The sequence below is a fragment of the Cantharellus anzutake genome, assembly GCF_015039405.1.
Source record: "Cantharellus anzutake strain C23 chromosome Unknown EI90scaffold_125, whole genome shotgun sequence".
NCBI lineage: Eukaryota > Fungi > Basidiomycota > Agaricomycetes > Cantharellales > Hydnaceae > Cantharellus > Cantharellus anzutake.
The window spans coordinates 10,490-35,320 of record NW_024067075.1 but is presented as its reverse complement, the minus strand read 5'-3'; the positions used below and the strand labels follow the sequence as shown (position 1 = coordinate 35,320).

Here is a 24,831-nt window from a genome sequence, read left to right as displayed (position 1 = left end):
GTGCCAAATTCTCCCCAGTATGTGGCCCCTTCAGTTCTTTGAAACCCAGCACAATCTCACACAGATTCCATGCAGAGTCAATGAACATCCCAGCTACTGATATGAAGGCAATCTGATTCCCAGATGTCCAGGCATCACAGGATAAAGCCACCTTCCCAGGAAGATTCTGTGTTGAAGCCCATATGTCAGTTTCCAACATCACTGCCAGTGTGTAAACCAAACTTTCCTCTACATATTTCCGCAATTTCTTCCTTGCTGATGCTGCCTCCTTCATGGTCTTCTCCCTTAGTTGATCACTCTTTACTAGTGAGTGCTCAAGGTGTGGCTGCAGGTACGAAAGCATATGACAGAAGTGTTTGTTTTCTATTTCAGTAAATGGCTGGTAAGAGGAGACTATCCACTTTATGATGTGCTGATACATTTCATCCACATTGAACCTCTAGAAGATAAGTAAGTTATTATAAGTCACCTACTGGGATTAACACTCACAGATGCATCTAAGGTAATTTGGCCCTGGGTAGCGGTAGTTTTGATTTCCCCCCTTGCGACCCCATCAATTTCTAGAGACTTCCACCAGATAGCCTGATGGGAAGCAGCAAAATGGTTATCAAAATTCCCTGTGCTTCGACCATACCCCTTCTGCGTCCATGCCCACGCTTTTTTGAATGAACTAAGCGCATTACAGAATGCGCAAGCAAGTTCACACTTAATTAATTTCCCATCTTCATTATACTCTTCACTACATTTCTGAACCTGTAGGAAGGTCCAGGTGAGAGATTTTGACAATGCAAATGCTTTGTGGTCTGCAGCACAATCTTGACCAGGTCGGTACTGCATTTGAAGCCGGTGATCAGTGTCATCAGTCCTCAAGCTGGGTGTGATGAGTTGGATGTCAGGATCAGTAGCGGTTGGTGGGGCAGTGGATTGGCTAGGTGTATTTGGGGCTGGTGCATTTGTCTCCATGTGGTCAGAAGTGTTTCTGGGCATGATGTCCCGAGTGCACTTATTCCACATTTGTTGGCCTGTACCCTGTGAACTTCCATCATCTGGTAGTATACACTTCCTTGGAATGCATTTTTCAGTTGTGATCAATGATGGGTTGGGCATGTCACGAGGTGTCAGCATATCTAGCCTGATTTGAAGGTAACAATAACCCCAGAAACTTCCAGAACTATATAGGTAGCATACACATGGTGTGTTGTATAATATTTGGAGCGTGGAATAACAATAAATAAAAGCACGTATACAGTGTACATCCACAGTTTGAGGCCTATGGCCTTGTGGTCTTACACTGAGACTTATCCAGGATCATCCAGGATAGCAATCCCGGATCAAAAATACACGCTGACCCCCAATCCTAATCCGGCATCCAGGATCAAAAATTCAGGATCATCCTGGATAATCCCATCCACCCGGACCCCTAGACTTAACAGATGCCACATAGGACTTAAGATACAGGGGATTGCCCCTGCCTCTGCTGAGGACTTATGAAGGTGGTCAACTGCACTTTGACCAACTGCTGTGAGAGTCAGGTGGACTTCCTTGATACCTAAGCTTGTCCAGGCAAGCCGCCTGGGCTCATAACCTATAGAGAAAACCAAGTTGAGGGCAGCTGGACGAGAATATGGTGGACTCTTAATTAGGAAAGTGTTACCACAAAACAATAGTAAATACATGCTTCGAGGTTGTTCCTCCAACAGTGTGCCCTGACACTTACACACTACCATTTTATACACATCTTTGAATCACTTACGGTTCTGGTGTGCTGAGCTACCCCTGAGACCTCACAAGGACCCTGTGCATAGGGCAATTGAGTTGGCAAGAAAAACATGTAGGACCCACTATGGAGTAGCAGGAATTGAAAGTGACTATGGTGTGAGAGGGCACACCGTCTGTTTGTTAGAAACCACCTCCACCTAATGTGGGCATTTAGTGTAATGGTAACACACTCTTGGTACCTATGCAGGGTTCTGCGGTTCAACTCCCAGAATGTCCATATTTTAGCATTTAGGTTCCCAAGACCACGTGTACAAATTCCAACACTGTTAACTTGTAAACGGCATTCCAGATAAGGCAACCTGGTTCGCATTTCCAACACCATCTGACCATCAAACAATGATATTACTGGCTAATGTGCATACATTCTTCAGAAAGGCCTGAATGGATCCCTGACGTGCTATACATCCAAGTATGCAAAAATTTCTCCTAGAACCAAAAATTGGAAGCAATTTGCCCCAAAAACACCCTTCGACGAGCAATGTCTGGCAACAACCCACGCTGCCCAATACTGGTCCAGCCGTCCATGAGCACCCTGCGCCGCATTTATTAGCATCCCGCGTGTCTCCTCACACAGCCTGGACAACCGATCCACAAGATCGGCTTGCCGATCCCTCCTGACTTTTGGGAGGCGCGAGTGGTCCAGAATAGCGCCAGCCCAACACTCCTCTTCAGATAAAGGTCGTGATGTGAGAGACATGCGATAGGAAAGGTTCCGCATGCGATAAGAAAAGTGTTGCATGGTGGGCAGGGTTTCAGCGTAAACAAGACTTTTATCAAGAATGAATCGGCATCCGTGCATTCGCAAATATAAGAAAAGCTTGCTAGATAGGGGATCTCGAAGTAGCGCGGGGGATCTCAGAGAAGTTAGGAACACATCCTTATTGCGAGATGCTCCAAGCACGCGATCAAGGTCATGGTTCCCCCTTCCACTCGTCGGGACGTCCATATATCCGAGTTCAATGGCACGGTACAGCGCACCAAGCGCGTGGGGGCTAGGATATGTGTCCTGTTCGCGACCTTGCTCCCCAATGTACCAGTCAGGCTTCAGTTGTGATCGCTCTTTAGGTAACATGGTATATTTAGCGGGAGTCCCCGACTTCTGGAAGTCGACCGCCTGACTGGCGAGCTTGGCCAAAAACAGGCAGTCAGGATCCTCAGACATTCGATCACTTTGATCGGCAATGATCAAGTTCTATGGTGAGGGAACCATTGGAATAGGGACTAGTCAGGCAAAATTAATATTACCACACACCCTCGTTGCGATTATTCCGAGAATATCATGGATTATGAAATCTGCTACGAAGTCGGCAACTTCTTCGTTCGTATCCAAGTTACATTGCCTCCCTTCGTCCAGGTGCTTCAAGACGACAGGTTCATAATCTGCAGGGTCCACAGTGCGTGGAGGGAACAATTCTGGGACTTGAATCAAAGAATATTCGTCACCATCGAGATCCTACACGAAATTACGTCAGGGTCGAAGAGAACTTAGCATCGACTTACTCCGCCTCCAAGCGACTGAGGTAGTGAGTGCGTTCCTTGAAACGAAAGGAACACAGAGGTGAGGTCGGAGGATACAGACAGGGATACAGGATAGCAAACCTTGACAGGGGAAGACCACACAGTTCGTCAGCGGTTCGTGGATGAACGGTGAGCCTGGAGGTGGGCGACCGATTGCTTTCACAATCTGGACATCTCCAGGATGTATGCATGGTGAACGAGTAATGAGCGTTCTTCCCCTGAGGTAAATCGGGTCGCATCCTTCTTCCTGGACACAAGCTAATGCATCAGGGCCACAAAGTAACCTGAACGGATTGAATCATCGAATATGGCTACAAAATCTTACCAAATATCTCGCCCTCCTTGAGATATCCATGAACATCTGCCACACCCACGAGAGTAAAACTGTTTGGAAGAAGTATTCGCGCCTGATACTTCAGGGCCCTTAGGATATCGTAAACAACACAGTCCATTGCTCGACGGAAAAAGTCGTTGACGTTGTCTCTGAAACCAAGTTTGTGAAGGCCCGATAGCACCTTTGTGACCTTCAAAGCACGGCCAAAGTTATACTTCTGAAGCAACGTATGAGCTCCAACGAGAGTCGATGCAGCTGCTTGTACGGACGAGATCGTGCCGCTCTGAAGACGCTCAAAAACATCGATTCTCACTCCGAGAGTTTCGAGAATCATGATGAGTGGCCGATTGAGGTATGCAGGTTTGGGGCGTTCAAAGGTCTGTGCAACCTCTATGGACTTAAAATCTTCGGAGATGAATTTTGTCATGGAATCACGGATTCGGATCGCAGAGCCCCGTTGAGTATAATCCACGGACAACATCCCTTTATGCCCGCCAAGTCGAATCTGGAATGCACTGTGAACATTCATCATTTGTTGACGACGCTTTACCATGCTACGGGCCTCCAACACAGAAGTGATGTTCTCGGCGGTTTCTCTGGATATCGTCCCAATCCCATCCGTGAAGTTGATGCTCCTGACTTTGCCTGTCCGGTGATCATAAAACTCGGAAGTGATATCACGAATGGATTCGATGTTCTCGGCAATTATTGTCGGATCCGTCGATGTGAAAGCTTGAGACATTCTGGCTCCCACTCGGGCAGGGCAAGTAATAATCTTATCAAAGTTCCCCAAGGTACGCCGGATTGTGGATGCAGTTACGAGTCCTAATCTTGGGTCCACAAAGTCAGCAACGAACCATACGCTGTGTTGTTTCAAAGCTGAATTTGAGTAAGCCAAGAACTTGAACTTCCGACCAGCAATTGACAGTGGGTTCTGCGCAGTGAAATTGAGCGTAGCTCGGGCGTGGCTCGACGTTGTCATACCTTTAATGTCTGGCACACAATGTCCCTGACAAGTTGGCCATGGTCCATGTCACCCCCGATTCTGAGAGGATGCTCATCCTCGTCCGTAAGGTGCACACGAATAAACGCGTCTTCATTCCCGGCATAGTTTCTCAGCACTCGGTTCGACTGATACTGCGTTAGTTATTCCAGATGCAACAGGAAGAAAGTTGACATTCACTTGTTCAGGAAATGGACCTTCAAGGACGATCCGTGTAGGCGTAACCTTCACCGATAGGCACGAAAATTGGGCGGACTGGTAGGGTAGCCTGATCCTAGCGCTCTGTTCCGCTTCTCGCACGCAACTTTCCAGAGAGTCTCGAATTTTCTCCCCAGCCTCCGGTCCAGGTTGAATCCGATCGCCGATCATACTTCTCAGGTTCATAGCCAGATACTCGAAAAATCTCTCCAGCGTGTCACCAGACATGTCTGATGTACTTTCTTTTATGAATGGACGAATGTCGCGGAGTTCCTTCGCGCTGAGCAACCAGTTATGGAGAAGTGAGGCGCAATGAAATGACGCTGGCCACGGGAACGTCGAAATCCAGCCCTCAATGTCATCGAGGCAACTGAGTTGAAAGTGATGACGCTTCGCCGGTGGCAGTTGCATGGGCACTGATTCGCAATTAATATATCTGGCCATCTCTTTAAAGCTTTTAAGGGCTGATTGAAAAGGACTTCGCAACGTTAAGATCATAGCCAAAGAGATGAACCCGACTTTGCGTCTTGGTAATCCAATCGCCGTGGCCCTCACCCTTTTGTGAACAGGGTCATCCTGCAGCATCGTGGTAACCGTTGAGAATACGGGAGGCACTTTGAATGTGATTTCGATGTATGCTGTTTCGGTGGTGGCAAGATGTCTCAAGGAATCAAGTTGCCTAAAGGGACATGATATATGGTTCAGCACGGTGCGTAGTGACAGTGATCTGAGCATCGATTCCAGCGAGTCATCTGAGGATGGGTTTTGGGCGAACTGGACCTCGATGGTCGAGTTGAGTGCATCAAAACTGAGGGAACCCTCACGACATTGAGTCTTCCATTCAATGGAATAAGTGTTATCCCGATCGATCCAGCCAAAAGCAAGAGTGTCGAAATTTATAACCGCTGCAAGTCTGTCGCGTGCCTCCTGGAGTCTTTGGAGCGGTCCAGGCCCTTCGTACGGTGTGGACTGAAGAAGGTTCAGTAGAACCTTATCCAAAGGGCGGTTGCTCCGCTGCATCCCAATCCTCGTCCCTTGAAATGGAGGCACAGTGGACTGGGCGCGAAGAAGCGCCTCCGCGACAGCGACGTCCGAGATGGTCAATATGGCCATTCTGGGACGACCTTTCCTATCCCTTGTAAAGCGTACCCTGAAGTTTACTGGTGTATCCGAGGGACGAGCAAGATATGGGGGGTTATGGAGGATGCGAGCAAAATGCTCATGTAGCTCAAATTCCGAGCCCCTGCGATTGATGGCTTTCAAAAAGATATCCATGGTTCAGAATTACTTGACGAGTGAGAGGCCAGTGGTTTGAACACGCTTAAGCTAACGAAATCTGCTCGCCTTGCACAAGCTGGCGGCGACTTAGGATAGCGACAGCGATGAAGCAGTTGGATCCTACCGGGCTAGCTTCATGTGACTTGAAAGGGGAATATGAGTATTTGGTAGGAAGCCGCGCGGCCCTAAGTTGCGATGGTTATCAATGACGCGCTGAAAAAGTCAATGTGCCGGAATAGATCGAAAGTTAGGAGTTCCGTACAACAGAGAGTGAGACAAGAAACCAACTGAATAATTTACCCGGCATGCCCTGCTGAAGGAATGTCGGAGCCATGGCCTGCGGACTTGAAACATTCGTCGCCAATAATGTAGACGGATGCCAGCGCTTGGATTCCCCAAGCTCGTTTGGGGGGTCCTATTCTGATAGACCTGCCTAATTTGAAGGAATTTCAAATCGGGGATATCAAGCGCTCAGTATTCGTTGGGGTTATCGTTTGATCCATACAGGATTCCCTCATTAGAAACTGCATCGCTGCTCCGTAACGACTCGCAACTTGGAAAAATCTGGAGAACCCTAACCGTCTTTTGCGTCGTGTCAGTAGCGTCTTGCAAAAGAATTTGATCAAGTGTAAACCCAACTGTACCAAGCGACAATCAAGCAAGAAGATGAAAAACAGGTAACCAAGACTCTTCCTGGATTCTCCACATAGTGAGAGAAAAGGGGAAGACTAAAACTCAGCGACATCGACCACAGAAAAAGGAGACTCCACGAAAAAGTATATTTTTTTCACAAAGCTTGCCGCCCATGTCATCGCACGCGGTAAGTGGACCATCATACGGGAAAGGGTTGCCTTTAGTTCATTTTACGATGGATGCATAACAGCTGAGAGCCAATAATCGAAAAGCAACGAGAAGCTATTCGGTTAGCCAAACCGACTTATGTGAGAGGTCACTATCATTGTCAAGAGATTACCAAAGTTTTATATTTTGGAGTTGAGTGATGGCCTCAGCCGCCGTCAAAACCAACAGCGCAGCCGATTTTAATGGATATATCGGGCACAACTCATCTAATTGATGATTTAGGCGAAAAATAAGTGCCCATCATCCTGTCCCAGTGGCACCGCCAAAAATGGAGATTAGGCTCTTCAATTCCCACATACCCATCACAATTATGTAATGGGAAAACACCTCAAACCTGCGGCCAAGGACCTTATTGTTACAAGTTGAGCACGCAGGATTTCTCGGCAGTGCCTGTACGCACGAAGGCACGCCTTAGACGCGTGGCCGACCAATGTATTATGTCTACATGTGTCATTACATTACTCTAATGCACTGCTGAAGTTCCTAGATAGTCTGATTGATGTGAAACCTGAGCTGCAGGACACTGGCAATGAAGAGATTCATATTCAAACCAGAATGCGCAACTCTCCGTGAAATGAAGCGCCGTGGCCCATATGATACGTGCCTGTTGGATGGTACACGTACGGTTGCCGAGCAGGGCCAGGTCTAAGTTTGCATCCGACTCAAGCGCCGCGCGTCACGACCTCATCGCTGCGCGTCTATACATAAGTCAATTTGCGTTTTAACGGCTCCAGCGCTGTTGTGGACATACTAGGCACCACACCAACACTTTTTCTCGCTTTTTCCGAGCGAAATTCATGCCTTACATACCTGCGCTTTGAACTCACCGCTACGCGTCTCTACATAAGTTAACTGCGTTTTAAGCGACTCTGGCGCTGTTGTGGACATACTAGGCACCACAATCACTTTTTTCGGCTTCTCTTCTCTGGTTAAAATTTGGACATTCTTGGAGTCTCTTTGGTCCGCAAACCGCTGATTGATCAAGCTATGTGTCACATAGGTTATGTATTACATAGTTTTGTATGTATACTGGTAACATCCCTGACTACTATCACCCACTTACGGTTGCCCAGCAGGCCAGGTTGAACGTTAACGTTCGCATCATGGCCACAAGTCACGTGATTTTTATTTTTATTTATTTCATTTTTCTGTTGAGCTCACCGCTACGCGTGTTTACACTGCTACAAACACCACATCAGACTCGTACCCAGTTGTTTTCACTCTGTAGACGTGCGCGCGACACTGCAATGTGGAAATGCGACTAAGTAGTTTTGTATTCAATGTAAAGTCACGTTCTGCTTTCAATACAAAGAGTCACATGCTACCCCGAAAATTTGTGCAGACATGGGGAACCTCATGTGTTCCAGAATTGTTTTCTGAGAGGATCGCGTCGAATTTGGCAAATGCGTAAGTGGACTGCCACTGCTAAGGTGTGAGGTGTTGCCGCGCGGAGTAGCATGTGACTCTTTGTATTGAAAGCAGAACGTGACTTTACATTGAATACAAAACTACTTAGTCGCATTTCCACATTGCAGTGTCGCGCGCACGTCCACAGAGTGAAAACAACTGGGTACGAGTCTGATGTGGTGTTTGTAGCAGTGTAAACACGCGTAACGGTGAGCTCAACAGAAAAATGAAATTAAAAAAAAAAAAATCACGTGACTTGTGGCCATGATGCGAACGTTAACGTTCAACCTGGCCTGCTGGGCAACCGTAAGTGGGTGATAGTAGTCAGGGATGTTACCAGTATACATACAAAACTATGTAATACATAACCTATGTGACACATAGCTTGATCAATCAGCGGTTTGCGGACCAAAGAGACTCCAAGAATGTCCAAATTTTAACCAGAGAAGAGAAGCCAAAAAAAAGTGATTGTGTGGTGCCTAGTATGTCCACAACAGCGCCAGAGTCGCTTAAAATGCAGTTAACTTATGTAGAGACGCGTAGCGGTGAGTTCAAAGCGCAGGTATGTAAGGCATGAATTTCGCTCGGAAAAAGCGAGAAAAAGTGTTGGTGTGGTGCCTAGTATGTCCACAACAGCGCTGGAGCCATTAAAACGCAAATTGACTTATGTATAGACGCGTAGCGATGAGGTCGTGACGCGCGGCGCTTGAGTCGGATGCAAACTTAGACCTGGCCCTGCTCGGCAACCGTATACACGTGAAATAGGGGGTACCGTATAAGGCAATCCGCTACCTCAGCAGCAACACTCGCGAGATCAGATGTAAGCTTAGGCAAAAACTGATGATTTTGTGAACGTTTGTCTGTGCGTATTTACAAAGTGCGCACACAGAGCGCTAAAATTTCTGACGTAATATACTATTGACCCTGATTCCCTACCATTTTTAGACAGTCACGAGACCCACCGCGCGCTTGACGGCGAAATGATGATGCTCCGTCCGTCACATTCATTTTACGAATAGTGTCGTCCCCAATTGCAAGTCTTCGATCTCCCACACAGCAATATTATTAGCTGACGCAGCTTCCTTACTACTGCACGCTGCACGGCAGTATATATGCCGCTTGGCACCTATGTCTGACCCTTTTTGATAGCACGCACTGGTATAGAGGTTCGACCCTCACCGTCCGTTGTGGGGCTTAGCCTTACTTATATCTCATCCTTAGATGTCTGAAACGACTTCAATCCCTTCAAGCCACCGCGTCGTATCGTCACTGGCCATACTCCCGATGGGAAGAGCACCACCATTTTCGATGGGGAAGTTTCCAGTGCCCCCAACGTTGGCACGAGATTCTGGGTCACTAAAGGATGGCCAACAGATAATTCAGGAGATAAGTGAGTATCTATGCGCTGATCGTTTTCGGAAATTTGTTGACAAATTTCGATCACCTCCCATTCTCAGCAAAGACTTGAGAGATGAAAGTCCGGATCGTGCTGGTATCTTCCAGACTAATGGGACAAATTTTCTTGCCCAGGACGTCCCCCCGGGTGCCGTCGTTCCAATGGTAGGAGCCGAAGTCTCGCTGCACTCCCAAGATTGTTCGTCGAAACGTTTCTGAACAGCACCGAACGAGTACTCTTGACTATGGTATTCTGAGTAAGTCAGCCACTACGGGTTGGATCTCAACCATCACACAAAAGATTTCCTCAATTGACTCTGGCTTGCTGCAGTATCAGGAGAACTGACGCTGGTTCTTGAGGATGGTCCTCCCCTAACATTGTCTGAACCGGGAACTGTCTTTGTCCAAAGAGGGACCGCACACCAGTGGGAGAATCGTGGTCCTGACTGGGTCAGAGTCATCTTCGTCATCCTCGATGCTAAACCTTTCGCCTACACGAATGCAGATGGAGCGCAGGTGACGCTGGAGGAGTACCACTCGTGGTCGAAAGCCCCTACTTAACGTATATGTAGATCACTCTTTTGTAACACACATCGATACTGCAAATACTTGTTATGTGACGTTCACGAATTCGATCTTGTTCTCATGGTGGCAAAGCGGTTGACTAGGTTAATCCCATCTGTAACTTATATGGACAAGGGCGGTAGGCATGCAGATGCTCCGTTATATTATCAAACACATACCGATATTTTCATGGAGGCCAACGTGATAAGTAGCCTGTGATGCCTCTTGACATCGTATAAATCGTGCCGTCTCCGATGGTTTTCAATTCCTCATACAACAACACCTGACGCAACACCCTGCTGCACGCTGCACGGCACGGCAGAATACCGGTTGACACCTACGCTTTCCAACAGAACGCATTGCACTAGTGATCAGATATTCGTGTTATCGTAGCTCATTGGCTTCGGATCGCTTCCATGGTCTGGTTGAAAACGCGCGCTACCGCTCGTTCTCAGAGCTAGCTGCGTACACGAGTGTATCGTGCAAGCACGATCAACCGACCCGGCCTGTCCGTGCCAACTCCCAGCCCCATCTTGTCTTCAAGATGTCTGAAACGACTTTCGTACCACCCATTCCCTTTGGGCCAACGCGCCGTATCGCGTCATTTTCGATGGCGAAGTTCTCATAGCTTCCAACGCTCGCACAAGGTTCTGGGTCATTAGGGGATGTCCAACAGATAATTCTGGCGATGCGTAGTTATCCACCAACTGTTGTTCTTGGAAATTCATTGGCAAACTTAGATAATCTGCGATCCCTCAGCAAAGACAGGAAAGATGAAATTGCGGATCGTTCTGGTCTTTTCCAGACTAATTCATTATCGGTGATGTTGCCCCAGGCACCGTCATTCCGATGGGCCAAAGTCTCGCTGCTCCCCTAGGATTGACCACCGAACGAGTACTCTGGGCCATGACAATATTCTAAGTGGTTGAATTCCGGCCATATCGCGAAAGTTGACACTGGCGTGCTGCAGTGTCGGGAGAACTAGCGCCGTCCTTGAGGATGGACCTCCCCTAACAATTACTGAACCGGGAACCGTCTTCGTCCAAAGAGGAAGCGCGAACCAGTGGGAGAATCGTGGTTCTGCTGGGTCAGAATCATCCTCGATGCTAGTCGCCTGCACGGATGCCAATGATACAGGTGGCGCTAGATGAGTACATACTGGGAGCGAAATGGTGCTTAAAGCGTGTTTGGGAATTCTTTTGTTATTTGCATCAATTCTACGAATGCCCGTATATTTGCAGTTTACTAACGAATTCTTGTTCTGATGGTGGCAAAATAATCGACCACATGGAACATGGCACCGACAGGCTAATTCCATTCGTAAGTGAAGCCCAAGGCGTTGTGATCAGCTGCTATCGAGAGCTGTGATGAGTTTTCCCACCAAGCAACAACAAAGAATCGGCAGGGCATCATTATATCAGGTGAACATACCCTATGTAGCAGTGGGGTTGGAGTTTAGGTGTGCGCATGAAGCAAGGACATGATTGTAAGGTTCGTTGAGGGCAGTACCCTATCATAGCGGAGATGCAGCCCAATATGCGCAGGTAGACTGGGCATGGGAGCGCAGTGGGCGATACGCTGAAAAACGAACATAAGTCCACCGTAACTATGGCATGTTCGCAAAAATAGCGGCGGACAAATATACCAGTCGGAGGTTAATATAATGGTTATCGAATGACACGACTTGAGGGAGCGCAAGAATATCAAAGGCACATGGCCCGACAGTCTCCTCACTGTCCACAATTCTGTAAAACACTTCCTGCATGTAGATGTACGCTTTGCGGATTGCCATCCCAGACGAAATTCTCCCCTCTGGAACTGCTGCAGAATGTATTGAGCATAGCGTCCGTGCTGCCATACATATGCATGTATATCTATCAGCACTCGAATCCTAGCAGGCAGGGTATCAACCGCCCGCGTGCGGGCAAGTGGGGCACATCGCATGCAATGGCTTCAGTCATCTACGAGGGTGCTGCATTGCGAACTAACTATATCGGGAACGTTTGGCCCACAAGCCGCACGTACAGCCTTTCGACTGACGTGGTGTTGGCAGCGTGGGCGAAAGTAGTTCGCGTCCTTTGCCTTTTTCAGTAGACGTGGACGCACGAGCCGTCTGAGTGCCAGTAGCTGAATATATTCGAAGCGAAGGATCTTATTGAGAGCGTCGTCCGGCATCGCTAAGATATCTGACAATGAGAAAGATTTCTCACTGAATCGGGGATATGGGTCAGGGGAGTTCTGAGGGGGCACGGGAATAATGGGGCGTTCTGGGTTATCTTGCCCCGTTGGACGAAGGTCGTCTTCGCTGGCTATCGACATATCTGCCTCTTCGTCTGAGAGGTAGTCTCCGAACGTTCTGTCACTAGAGGTTCCATCCGCGCTGCGGTCATTCGCGCTGCAGGTATTGACGGGGCTAGTCCCCGGAGCTGCAAGTTCTGTGCTCTTAACGACGGGGTCGATCCCCGGAGCTGCAGGTTCTTACTGGATCTATCTCGTGTCCGTCGTTCTCGTTGGCTTCTCTGGCACCTAGCTCGACTTCTAGTGTCGTCGCTAGCGTGTCCTGTTCGTTCTGTATCTCGGGAGAGATCTCGGCAGCTTCTGCCAACAGGCTCCCGTTGTGCACGGAAAATTCGTTAGTAACTGTTCCCAATGTGTCGACTGAGAGAGATCGGCCACGTCGGCTTACCAAAGGCACGTAGCCACGACCGCTCCTGAGTCTCATCATATTGTTGCAACTAGGAGGTAAAGCTGAGGTGGCCGGCCTTAAGCTGGGAATTCGAGAGAGGGTGTGTTCGGGTTGTTCGATGTAGATCGAGGTTGTTAGGTAGTGAAGGAACTTGAATCGGCAAAGGCCGACGAGATCAGCTAAATAGATCACTGGACCAAAAAGACTCGATTTACTTGGCAGGCAGCATGCGCGCGACGCGTGACCCGTGCTCAATACATACAAAGACGGAGACAAAACTAAGGATAAGAGTAAAATTGACACATAAAAAACAAACACAAAAGCTAATGTACAAAAATAAAAAATAATGGCGAAAAGAAGTTATAGATAATGTAAAATATACAAACAGAAAGGAGTGGCGGGGAGGAGGGAGACAGGGCTGAGTGCTGAGGCAAAGGAAAACCGCGGGCGAAAACCGCGGAAAGGTCTTGGCAGCAGCAAGTCCGGGGGAGGGCAGTGTGTAGGTAGCAGCAGTGGCAGCGGGTTAAAGGAGTAAGCCCGGAAAAAGCAAGCGGCAAGTTGGATCTCACTCACCGAGGGAGCGCGAGATACCAGGCGATGGGGAGAGGAGAAAGGGGAGCCGTTAGGGCCCCTTTTTATAAGCACGGCCTAGGCAATATGAGTCCTCTCCCCAACAGCGAAAGTTCAGTACGTACCTCCACTGAATGGTCCGCTTCGCGCGTCTGCGCCGAAACATTCAGAATACGTCCGAGGCAGCGTCCCTTGACCCATTCAGGCTAAGTTGCGCAAGAAATCACGAGGGATCCGTGATTAGTAAGGGGAGGCATGTGAATGCCAAAGCGGTCCCGACAGGCAACCAGGTTTCACAGCTAGTCGCTATTGTCGGCATCGCCCGACTTGAAGAGTTGCTACGTACAAACGCGGCAACAAAACAACAACACAACCTTGCTAAATGCCTTCCAAGAAGCGAAAGATATCTGACCTTGCCGATGATGGAAATGAGCTCTTACTTGCACTCAACGAGTTCCAAACGGCCCTAGACGAAGACGATGAAGACCTTCCATCTGGTCTCATCACTACTTTAGAGGAATTCCGCACGAAGCTTGAAACTGTTAAGGCGTGCACAGATCTATTTGAAACTTGCTGATGCCCGAACAGCACGTTTCTTTCTCTAAAGTTGACTCCTTCGTATTGCCGCAAGTCAACATCAAGTCAGGCCCCCTATTCCTGGTTTCAGAGAAGAAGGCTTTAGCCGAAGAACAGGGATCGACAGAAATTGGGGGCAAGGCACTTTCAATGGAGGTTTTGAAAGAGCTGATAGAGTTGGTTCGAAAGCATGTGTCTGTCGTGGTAAGTAAGATGTACTGTGTTTTTCTATTTAACTCATTGCAGGCATTTGCTAGACTGAGGCCGGGTGCCGAGTTCTGATAAATCTCATATTACTCCGTGTTGCCTCCGCCATGTCTACTGACCAGATGGATGTCAACATCATACCCGAATATCCTATTCCTAAGACCTTGTTTCCTGGCAATCGCTCCTTCGGCGGTGTGGTAGACTTCCTCATCACCAAACTGCCTGGTCGATATACCCGTAGGAAGATACGATGGTCCTTCCGTGCTAAATTTTGACTTCTGTTGTGCAGGTTATTTGCTTGGAAATCCAACGATTGCCCTTGGAAACCCAACCGCGATCAAGGAACCCATGACCTCAGACATATTTGAGGCGAAGCGTGACAACGTGAAAGCAGCCATTCCTCAAGCCATCATGGCCGCTGCATCTCATTGTAAACAACATAGGTGCGAGAAAGTATTCTCATTCCATACTATCCTCACACCATTACTCAGCCTATCAGTACTCAGAGGATGTGTAAGTAGTGGAGAACAGTGGATATTTTTTGTGTACAACGCTGCAAGTGGTGGCGGAGGCTCCGTCTTCTATTCAGAGGAATATGAAATTGGACCACAATACGAGGGCTTACCACTCATCCTCGGTCTCCTCCATGACTGGGTTAGTTTCAATCTAATTCCTTGTATCGATATTTAAAACCTTCCTCCAGGTTGGCAACACTACTAATACTCAGCAAGTTTACTTTACATTTGAGTGACAGGGAATCCTGTGTGCTGTAAACAGATTTCTTGGCAGCGTTCTCAAGCTTACCCACTGAACTATGTTTGTACATAAATAACAATGGGCTCCTGGGCAACTTGGTTGCACCAACACTATCCTACATAGGAATGTGCACTTATGTCAGAGACTGGATTATTGTCGGAGTCGGAGGTGATGCAGAGGTCTGTTGGAGCGCGCATGCGCGGATATGCGGGCGGAAATATGCGGCACGTCCGGAAGCGCTGTTCAAGGTTAGCAGAGTGGGATTGTGGCCTCAGCGACTCAGGTGGAGCGCTGTGCCCTGAGCTTGACGTTTGGGGGAGATCCTGTATTTACAAACTGACCTTACAGCGGACTTCAAACAAAACTTGCAGGCGGAGCGGACCTGTAGGAGGAGCACGGACTCCGCGAGCACGGACTCAGAGGGGGAAGGCCCCCTTTGCAGAAGGAGGGACTCAGACCAGACAGGGGGGGTACTCTAGTTGATTTCAGACTAAGGTCCCTGAAAGTATTTACAGGATATAAATAGGCAGGAGGGAAACACAGAAGGACCGGTCAGTCCAGTGCAGTCCAGCGCGGAAATAAGCAGGGATTGTCAACTGAATGAAGGACAAGAGCCCGGGAAATGGAAGGCAATGAACTAAACAAAAGTGGATCAAGTGCCAATATTGACAGGTAATAAGAAGTGCATCAGCACATGGATCAAGTGCCAATATTGGCAAGTTAAGCGAATGAATGGTATGCTGCCAAGTGACAAGATGGCCAGAGAAAAGTGGAGGTCAGCGTGCGGCACTGTCATATCCCGGAATCCCAACCCTGCGCACTCCCACCACACCACACCTTCCTAACAACTTCACCATCCCCTACACCATGCCTCCCCACTCCCCAAGTCACCTTCCCTCCTGACTGTCTCAGCTCCGGTCTGGTTGCAGCACACCGAACCTTGGCCACTCCCATCCCAGAAGCTCGGTCCTGAGTCAGAACATTCGGAGACCCTGGATTTGCTCCGATATCCCAACGGACCTCCGATATCCCGTGACATGCCCTTAAACCATTCCTCCACCCATTTCATTTATTGGAGTCACCTAACATCCTTCGGATACGCAACTCCGCTTTCGGAGCTACCCGCATCCTTCGGTGATCTCCCTCACGTTATCACTTATTAGTCACCTTCCATTCTTAGCACGACTACCTCCTTACTACCATTCAGTCGGCTAACCCCCTTTACCCATTTGTCTTCCCCATTCATTTTCCGGCCTCCAACTCCGCCCTCCTTGGCCCGACACCTCGGTTCCCCATCTTAAATATCGTTCAGGACCTTTCAGTACCTCTCAGTATCATTCGGCACCTTTCAGTGTTGTCCCATTTGTCATTTCGGACTTTGACTAAGTCCTCCCCATTCTCCTTTATAAATACCCATATATTAGAACCTGTAGTTCCTCAGTTCTAATCTCGACTAAAATGCCACCCAAAGTCCCTCTGAGTGATTCCCGTTCCTGTTCTACAAGACACCTCAGACATAAGAAATACAAGGACTAACTGAGACGTAACGGAGGCACAGCGCTCCCTCCGAGTCACTGAGGCCACGTCCTTCTTAGAGCCTCTTGTACCATCCAGCAGAACCAGGCTCCCTGAGAAGCTTCGGTTCACTACTGGAGCCCTTGGACCCCCTCTAGTTGAGCCCCGCCTGCATTCGGACTCACGCATTTACCCCCCCTTCCAACCCGGGTTTTTGACAGCCGATACAAGTCCGCAAATAAGCGGGGTCGGTGCGGTGCCGACACAAGTCCATGAAGGGACATGGAAATCAGTGCGGTGCTGACAAGTCCGCAACAGAGGGTTGTTACAAAAATGGGGCCGGAGGCACCCATTTTCGTCCGTCCTTAGCGCAGGAAGAGGGAAAGGTTGGGAAATGGGGTTCATATGGTTATACAGATGTTATCACAGGCAGTTTAACATTAGTTGTAACAGATGTTAGCACAGCGGGTTTTTTGGTAATTGTTGATTGGTTAAACTCAATTACTATACAAATCATGTGATACAGAACCCATAAGAGTCTAAAATGGGAAATTCCCATTTCCATAACAAGGGTGGTCCGTCAGTGCCGTCACAAACAAGGGCAGCATGATGGCCAGCAAGGTCGGAGGGGAGTGTTGGCCTGACCACAGGGTGTGGAGGGCAACCAGGAGTGGCAGAGGTCCAGAGGGTGTGGAGGTGGGCAGAGGTACAGATGCAGGTGGAGGTCCAGATGTGGGCAGAAGTCCGGATGCGGGTGGAGGTCTGGATGCAGTGCATGGTTGATAGGGCAGGGGGCCAGACATTGGATTGGGGCTGGTTAGATTGGGTTTCAGGTCGGTGGATTTGCCTATCGGCATTGATTTGCCGCTGACAGAGCCCCAGGATTTGTCGGTCATGACAACTTATTCCCTTGCCATATGATATGTATACTGGCTAATGCAGGCAGTGAGATGAGAAATGGATGGGATGTCGGACATCAAGGTAGAGGAAACAATGAAGAAATCTAACATATAAATAATGGTTTCTGTCTTTGTCAGGGCACACCTGCCCCACCTGGCTCCACCTGGCTCCACCCAGCTCCACTCCACCCGCTACCCCCTTCTCCCTCCTTCCTATTTCCTCCTCCTTCCACTTCCCCCTCTTTCCATTCTTCCTCTGTATCATTCTTTATTCTTTCTATTTCTATTTACACAGACGACTTTCCTTTGATTGATGTACTATTGACCCATCCACAATCCATGCATGACACACCCAGCCCTGGGTGCCCTGGCCAACCCCCGGTGCACCCAGCATGCGCGCCCACAGTGGATCTCTCCAGGATCCCCCATGGGGATACCCGGATGGCTGGGGCTGTGCATGAGGACAACGTGGCAACCCCCGTGGGACCCAAGCGCCATGTATATAAACATACCTGAGGTGGGAACCAGAGAAGCAGTCTTCTTCTCACCATTCCCACTTCAGGTAAGTAGCTTAGTTCTCCTTCTAATGATAATTCACACCATTCCCACTTCAGGGACACCTGCCTGCACCAGGCCTGTTGCCACACATGCCTGCTTCATACCCCACTGGGCCCTCAGCGCCAGGCAATACACCCAGATGCTCTTGACCCCAGACCAGTCCCTGACAGCAGAAGAAGACTTCAACCTCATTCCCCCCTCACCCCTCCCACCCCCTTGCTATGGTGACACAAGAACAATATGATGACCTGCTGGCCTGGTTCCAGGAACTGTCATATCCATCCATGGCCACCACCCTCAACCACCTCCGCTCCTCTGGATTACCTCCACTCCTCCACCACTAACCTTGGAGCCTCCAGTTTCTGCAATCACCTCCGACCCCCCCAATGGTCACCACCCCTCCAATTCAATATATTACCTATGCCTCCCTAAGTATGGAGCCCTGAAGCTCTCCGGACAGCTCCGACATCCACCAGCACATTCCCACCTCCAGTGGGCAATTCACTTGCTTGCCCTGCAAGTCTACCTTTGGGCCTATCCCTCCTTTCCGCTTGTGGGTCTTAACCCATCATTCCGTTAAACCTGCAACCCGACTCGTTGGTAATATTCAGTCGGCTAACATCTATCCCCATTAGCTCCGCTCTGCTCGGTCCCGCTATTCACAGGCCTGCTGTTAGAATGGGCGGATTCGGATGACTCCAGAGTGGAATCGGAGACTTAGCATGGAAGGACCTCGGCCTCAGCGACTCAGGTGGAGCGCTGTGCCATTGCTGGTTGTCCTGGGGGTCCCTAATTTCGGATCTAGCAGAGGGAAAGTCTCTTGGGGGGAATTCAGGTTGATTTCGGACTGAGGTTACAAGTTACTATGTACATTGTATATAAGGAGGGGTCCGGAATCAAAAGGAACAAGGGTAGGATGAAAGGAGACAAAGGGAGATGGAAAGAGGAACAACACCGAGGGTCAAGGGTTTGACTCAATGGTGTTTCCCAAAGGAGGAGTGAAGGGCCAAGGCCCAAGGAGGAAGGAAGGAGGTTGGGAGTGGGGAATGGCTAGCTGACTGAATAGAAAGGAAGCAGCAGCCCAAATAGGAATGAGGGAGAATAGCGGAATTGAATGGAGCAATGCAATAGTTGCAAGGTCCGACATAAGTCCGGAAAGTCTGAACTCGGAAGTTAAACTCCGGAATATTGGCAAACATAATTAAATGGAATGAGCTAACCAATACAATGGGTATAAGTGGAGGTGGGGTCAAAGTCCGAGGTCGGAGCTAAGACCGGAGGTCCAGAGTCGGGAGCATAGGTTTTGCATACTCGTCTGGAAGGTGTCGAGGTTGGGGTCGGACCCGGAATGTTCCGGAGTCGGACTGAAGGTGGTGTCCAAGCCGGAGGTGGGATAACCTTTTGGGAGTCGGCAAGGAGAAGGTGATGGAAGGGAAGTAGGGCTCCGGAAGTCGGAGTTCAGAGTTCCAGGAGCCCGGAGTGGAGGTCGGGATTGTATGGATATGACACCTGCCCTCGCTGTAACTATATATACTTAACTTGTACATAGGTTACACTCCAGTGATAAAATTGACTAGAGTTGATCCCCCTTTAGTTCTCGTTGCCAGTAAGTAAATTAGGGCATGGACATGTAACTTGGCACAGCACTCCTGGTCTGAGTCGCTGAGGCCGAAGCCCTCTGCCACGGAGACAACTCCTTTGTCTCGCTCAGGTCTCTAACACTAACCTCCAACCTACTCTGCCACCGTTCCGGTTCACCTCTGGTCCATCCTCCCCCCACACCTCTGCCATACCCTCTGATATACCTCCAGTCCACCTCCACCTCCGATCTCCAGTACCTTCTCCAGTACCTCTTATCCTCACCCTAAACGTTTAATAATATTTCTACCTACCCAATATTACTATGGACCTCCTAGGACCTCTGCCAACCCTGCAAAGGTTTTCCCACTTCCCAATAGCTGTCGCTAATTCCACCCTTCACCTACCCACTCCACAATGCTTGATAAGGCAATTCTCTCACGAGCTCACTGACCCAGCAAGTGGGTAAGTCCCTCTTGGGTTTCCCCTTTGTTCCCATTTGTCTCTTATTATGTATATAAGTCCTTACTGTAGTTGATGGCACCTTAGTGCAAAATTGACAAACAACTATCCCCCAGAGTTTGCACCCCTTGTTCTGAAGTTAAGGACCAGACTCTTAAGCGTTACTGAATGTAGGCACAGCACTCCTCTCTGAGTCGCTGAGGCCATGGTCCTCCTGCCCGTTCTCTACCTCTGGCCTCCCTTCTGGGGAAAGGTCCAGGAACACTGCCCCTCCTCACTGTGTCCTGACACTCTGTATCATTCTTTATTCTTTCTATTTCTATTTACACGGATGACTTTCCATTGATCAATGTACTATTGACCTGTCCACAATCCATGCATGCACACCCAGCCCCGGGTGCTCCGGATGACCCCCGGTGCACCCAACGTGTGCACCTGCAGCGGATCTCTTTGGGATCCCCCATGGGGATACCCAGATGGCTGGGGCTGTGCATGAGGATGGCGTGGCAACCCCCATGTGACCCAAGTGCCATGTATATAAACATACCTGAGGTGGGAACCAGAGAAGCAGTCTTCTTCTCACCATTCCTACTTCAGGGAAGTAGTTTAGTTCTCCTTCTAATGATAATTCACACTGTTCCCACTTCAGGGACACCTGCCTGCACCGGGCCCTCAGCGCTGGGCAATACACCTGGACACTCTCGACCCCGGACCAGTCCCTGACAGTCCTATCATGCTGACTACAGATCGGCCTTTTCCCTGTTGTAACCTCTGGCATCTGCTGTCTCAACCTCAGTCTGAACCAATTCTCAGTTCTCCTATTTTTATATACTATGTAATTATTGATCACTGTCATTGCAGCAAAAAAAATGAATGCCCTTCATTCTGAGCTGAACTGAATTGGCTGGAGCCGGAAATGCAATCATCCTTCAAACTGTCACAGAGTATGAGCCAACCTGTTATCATGTTTGCAATTTTAGGACCTTCAGTTCCACTTGGAAACCCCTTGATATCGGCTGCCTCTGTCATATCCATCCCCGGCCATCGACTTCCAATCCCTCCGATCCCTCTGGTCTACCCCCGCTCCTTCTCCACTAACCTCGGAGCTCCCGTATTCTGCAACTCCCTCGGTACCCCTCAATGGTCACCACCCCCTCCTTTCAATTTATTACCTAAGTATGGAGCCCCAAAGGCTTCCGGACAGCTCCGATGTCTGCTAGCGCACTCCCACCTCCGCTGGACAATACACTCACTTGCCCTGCAAAGCCCACCTTCAGGCCTATCCCTCCTTTCCGTTTCTGGGTTATCAACTGCCTTTCCGCTAACCCCGTAACCCGACTCGTCCGTAATATTCAATTGGCTAATGTCTAACCCCATTAGCTCCACTCCACTCGGCTCCGCCATTTGTGGACCCGCCCTCGCTGTAACTATATCTACTTAATTTGTACATAGGTTACACTCCAGTAATAAAATCGACTAGAGTTTACCCTCTTCAGTTCTGGTGGCCAGTTAGTAAGTTAGGGCACGGACGTGTTTACTAGGCACAGTGCTCCTGGCATAAGTCACTGAGGCCGAAGCCCTCCATCACGGAGACACTCCTTCGTCTCGACCTGGTTTCTGACAGCCTCCACGTGTGGGATATGTAATTATTAGTGCCCTTCTCCTTTTAGCTGAACTGGGTTCCTGTTTCCACTCTAAAGTGTCAAGTTCATAAAGAAAACAAAGGCAGTTAGTGTTTATTTCTTTGCTAAAGCATTGACCCATTGATCTATTTCCATAGCAACCAACTTTGAGGGACAGAATGATCTATCAACTCCAACAAAGTCCGACATCTACATACAAATACCACCTCATACTAGTAGCTGAGGATGATAAACTCACCACCACTGCACCTCCATTCACCCGTTGTCTAGGATATCCTGGAGAGCATGCTGATATGGAAAAGGCTCAGATTGATGAGTGCGGCCTCCGCCCATCTCAGAAAGGCATACACAAGGACTACCCTGTATACTGGCTAATGCAGGCAGTGAGATGAGAAATGGATGGGATGTCAGACATCAAGGTAGAGGAAACAATGAAGAAATTGGAATTAAATAAATGAGAATACCAACCTTGATGCTATGTGGTGTGGGAATGTTGTTGGACATCAGCAAAATATTGTTATGCTCCTGAGTGTTCTGGAGAATGGAGAGCACTGGGAGAATCAGTGTTAGAATGGGCGGATTCAGACAACTCCGGAGTGGAATCGGAGACTTAGTGTGGAGGGACCTTGGCCTCAGCGACTCAAGTGGAGCACTGTGCCATTGCTGTTTGTCCATTTGGTCCTTAATTTCACAGTAGGCAAGCAGAAAGTCTCTAGGGGGTATTTCAGGTCGATTTCAGACTGAGCCTCCTGCGAGTATGTACAAGCGCCGATATATATAATGGAGGGGGCGAAAGCACAAGGAAACGAAGGGGAACCGAATCGGAATGAAGGCATCTGAACGGGAACAAAGGGGTGACAGAAGCGGAGCGGTACCGAAGGTCATAAGACAGAACCTGTGATACATCCGAAAGGAGGTAAGGAGGGTGAGGCCCAGAGGGGCAGGAGGATGAGGGGAAGTGGGGAAGTGGGGAAGTGGGGATGATGACTAACTGGCTAGAATGGGAAGAAGCAGCAGTCCAAATAGGGATGAGGGGAAAACGCGAGAGATACATTACAAGCGGCGAAAGTGCCGAAGAGGATCCGCAAAGCTCGGAGGTTGCGGAGCTTACGGAGGCGGGGTTGAAAGTCCGAGGAATATTGGCAATGGTGTTTATGTAGTATGAGGTCACCAATGCAATGGACTAAGACCGAGGTGGAGTCAAAGTCTGAGGTAGGAACTATGATGGAGGCTCGGAGCAAAGGTATGAGCGGCGCCCAAGTACGAAGTATGGGTCAGCGGTGGAAGGTCATAACTTGGTGGGAGGTCGGTGGAAGAGGACTAGAGGGAAGAGAGGGGAAGGAAGAGAGGGGAAGGAAGAGAGGGGAAGGAAGAGAGGGGAAGGAAGAGAGGGGAAGGAAGAGAGGGGAAGGAAGAGAGGGGAAGGAAGAGAGGGGAAGGAAGAGAGGGGAAGGAAGAGAGGGGAAGGAAGAGAGGGGAAGGAAGAGAGGGGAAGGAAGAGAGGGGAAGGAAGAGAGGGGAAGGAAGAGAGGGGAAGGAAGAGAGGGGAAGGAAGAGAGGGGAAGGAAGAGAGGGGAAGGAAGAGAGGGGAAGGAAGAGAGGGGAAGGAAGAGAGGGAAGGAAGAGAGGGGAAGGAAGAGAGGGGAAGGAAGAGAGGGGAAGGAAGAGAGGGGAAGGAAGAGAGGGGAAGGAAGAGAGGGGAAGGAAGAGAGGGGAAGGAAGAGAGGAGAGGAGTCAGATCCGAAGGTGGGTATCGGAGCAGACGGGAGAAGAGTAGGAGGACGATGGAAGGGTGGAGGTGTTGTGAGGAGGGAGCGGAGGAGGGGGCAGAGGAGTGAGTGGAGGAGTAGGAGGAGGGTGGCGAGAGGGGTGGTGTTCGGTCCGAGGTGGTTATCGGAGTGGACGGAGATAGGACAAGAGAGTGATGGAGGAGTGGAGGTGGCATGGGAGGTGAAGGGTGGTATGGTGCCAGGACTGAAGGTGAATATCGGAACGGACAGCAGTAGGGTAGGATTCCAGAGGTGGGGAAGGAGGAGGTCCGGAAGTCGGGTTGGGATCAGGAATGCATGGATATGACAATCAGGAGGAGATTGGCCAGTCCAGGAACAGCTCATTTCCTCTGGAGTTGGCCAGATACTCCAGGGCACTCCCAGGAGGGCATGGAGCATTGCTTTGTGCACAAACATATCCAGTAAATACAATTTAAATGCTTCAAAGTGTATAGGGGTGAGTGTCAGGGCACACCCGCCTGACCCAGGTCCACCCGGACCCACCCAGCCACACCACACCCACTCCCCACTGTCCAACCCTCTCCCTCCTCCTTCCTCTGTCTCTCCTCCCCTTTTCCTTTCTCTCTTTCTTCCCCTTTCTTTATCTCATTCCTCTCATCTTCCTTTTCTTGTTTATTTCCTTCTATCTACACGGACCACCTTCCTTTCTATCAATGTACTATTGACCTGTCCGGCCCACACACCCCAGACGGCTCCCCGCTGTGCCCAGCACGTGCACATGCAGTGGATGCTCTCGGGATCCCCCGCAGGGATACCTGGATGCCTGCAGCTGTCTCCGAGGGTGACGTGGCACTCATCATGTGACTCAAGCCACATGTACATAAATGTACCTGAAGTGGGAACCAAAGAAGTAACCTTCTTACATTCTCCACTTCAGGTAAGTAGTATAGTTTTCCCTTTTGATAACAATAACACATTCTCCACTTCAGTCTAAGTGGCCAGGGACTGCTGTCCCTTCCCGGACCCGCCAGCATGCACGCCCGGTTTGCACCCCGTGAGGGCCCTTCTGCTGGGCGGTACATCTGGACCCCTTCTACCCCAGACGCGTCCCTGACAGTGAGAAGCTTCTGGGAGCTCCTGGAGCATTTGAAAATGAAAAGGAAAAAAGAGGGAAGATCCCCCATGAATGCCTCTTACCACAAGACTAACACAACAAGACACTGCCTAACATTTAGATCAAACACTATACTATATATCAAGGACATTGAGACTTAACAATACACAATCAAAATTTATGGCCTGATATATGATTAA

General features: G+C 49.4%; 5 protein-coding genes and 1 non-coding gene across 6 annotated transcripts; 3 read left to right on the top strand and 3 right to left on the bottom strand.

Annotated features, from left to right (window-relative positions):
- The first annotated feature begins 1,923 nt into the window (after positions 1–1,923).
- On the top strand, positions 1,924–1,996 carry EI90DRAFT_t257. Its single transcript has one exon. It is a non-coding gene; the product is annotated as a tRNA-Thr (tRNA).
- Positions 1,997–2,176: 180 nt separating this feature from the next.
- Positions 2,177–6,107, bottom strand: EI90DRAFT_3134768 (RNA dependent RNA polymerase-domain-containing protein; the record flags this gene model as incomplete). The annotated part of the gene is made up of 7 exons (XM_039064687.1): positions 2,177–2,971; positions 3,032–3,232; positions 3,280–3,314; positions 3,379–3,555; positions 3,623–4,565; positions 4,616–4,762; positions 4,815–6,107. The coding sequence occupies 7 exons, from the start codon at positions 6,105–6,107 to the stop codon at positions 2,177–2,179; spliced, it is 3,591 nt and encodes a 1,196-aa protein (XP_038909033.1).
- A 2,644-nt stretch (positions 6,108–8,751) lies between these two features.
- EI90DRAFT_3293774 (uncharacterized protein) lies at positions 8,752–10,534 on the top strand. Its single transcript, XM_039067398.1, has 9 exons — positions 8,752–8,940; positions 9,144–9,198; positions 9,324–9,371; positions 9,528–9,544; positions 9,629–9,768; positions 9,836–9,938; positions 9,997–10,030; positions 10,105–10,369; positions 10,408–10,534. Exons 1-8 carry the CDS (start codon positions 8,863–8,865, stop codon positions 10,332–10,334), a joined length of 705 nt encoding a protein of 234 aa, XP_038909032.1. The 5' UTR covers positions 8,752–8,862; the 3' UTR covers positions 10,335–10,369; positions 10,408–10,534.
- A 1,680-nt stretch (positions 10,535–12,214) lies between these two features.
- On the bottom strand, positions 12,215–13,062 carry EI90DRAFT_3021703 (uncharacterized protein; the record flags this gene model as incomplete). The annotated part of the gene is made up of 3 exons (XM_039057689.1): positions 12,215–12,298; positions 12,363–12,779; positions 12,820–13,062. The coding sequence occupies 3 exons, from the start codon at positions 13,060–13,062 to the stop codon at positions 12,215–12,217; spliced, it is 744 nt and encodes a 247-aa protein (XP_038909031.1).
- Positions 13,063–14,181: 1,119 nt separating this feature from the next.
- On the top strand, positions 14,182–15,269 carry EI90DRAFT_3087136 (uncharacterized protein; the record flags this gene model as incomplete). Its single annotated transcript, XM_039062219.1, has 5 exons — positions 14,182–14,373; positions 14,427–14,613; positions 14,666–14,819; positions 14,868–15,030; positions 15,080–15,269. Coding segments are annotated over exons 1-5 (602 nt in total), but the record flags the coding sequence as incomplete, so codon positions are not given.
- Positions 15,270–23,075: 7,806 nt separating this feature from the next.
- On the bottom strand, positions 23,076–23,732 carry EI90DRAFT_3134765 (uncharacterized protein; the record flags this gene model as incomplete). Its single annotated transcript, XM_039064686.1, has 1 exon — positions 23,076–23,732. The coding sequence occupies one exon, from the start codon at positions 23,730–23,732 to the stop codon at positions 23,076–23,078; it is 657 nt and encodes a 218-aa protein (XP_038909029.1).
- Positions 23,733–24,831: the final 1,099 nt, after the last annotated feature.

Coding starts and splice junctions, on each gene's coding strand:
- EI90DRAFT_3293774 (XM_039067398.1), top strand. CDS start 8,863: ATGTCCACAACAGCGCCAGAGTCGCTTAAAATGCAGTTAACTTATGTA. Junction 9,769..9,835: donor ACAGATAATTCAGGAGATAA/GTGAGTATCTAT, acceptor TCCCATTCTCAG/CAAAGACTTGAGAGATGAAA. Junction 10,031..10,104: donor TCTTGACTATGGTATTCTGA/GTAAGTCAGCCA, acceptor GGCTTGCTGCAG/TATCAGGAGAACTGACGCTG.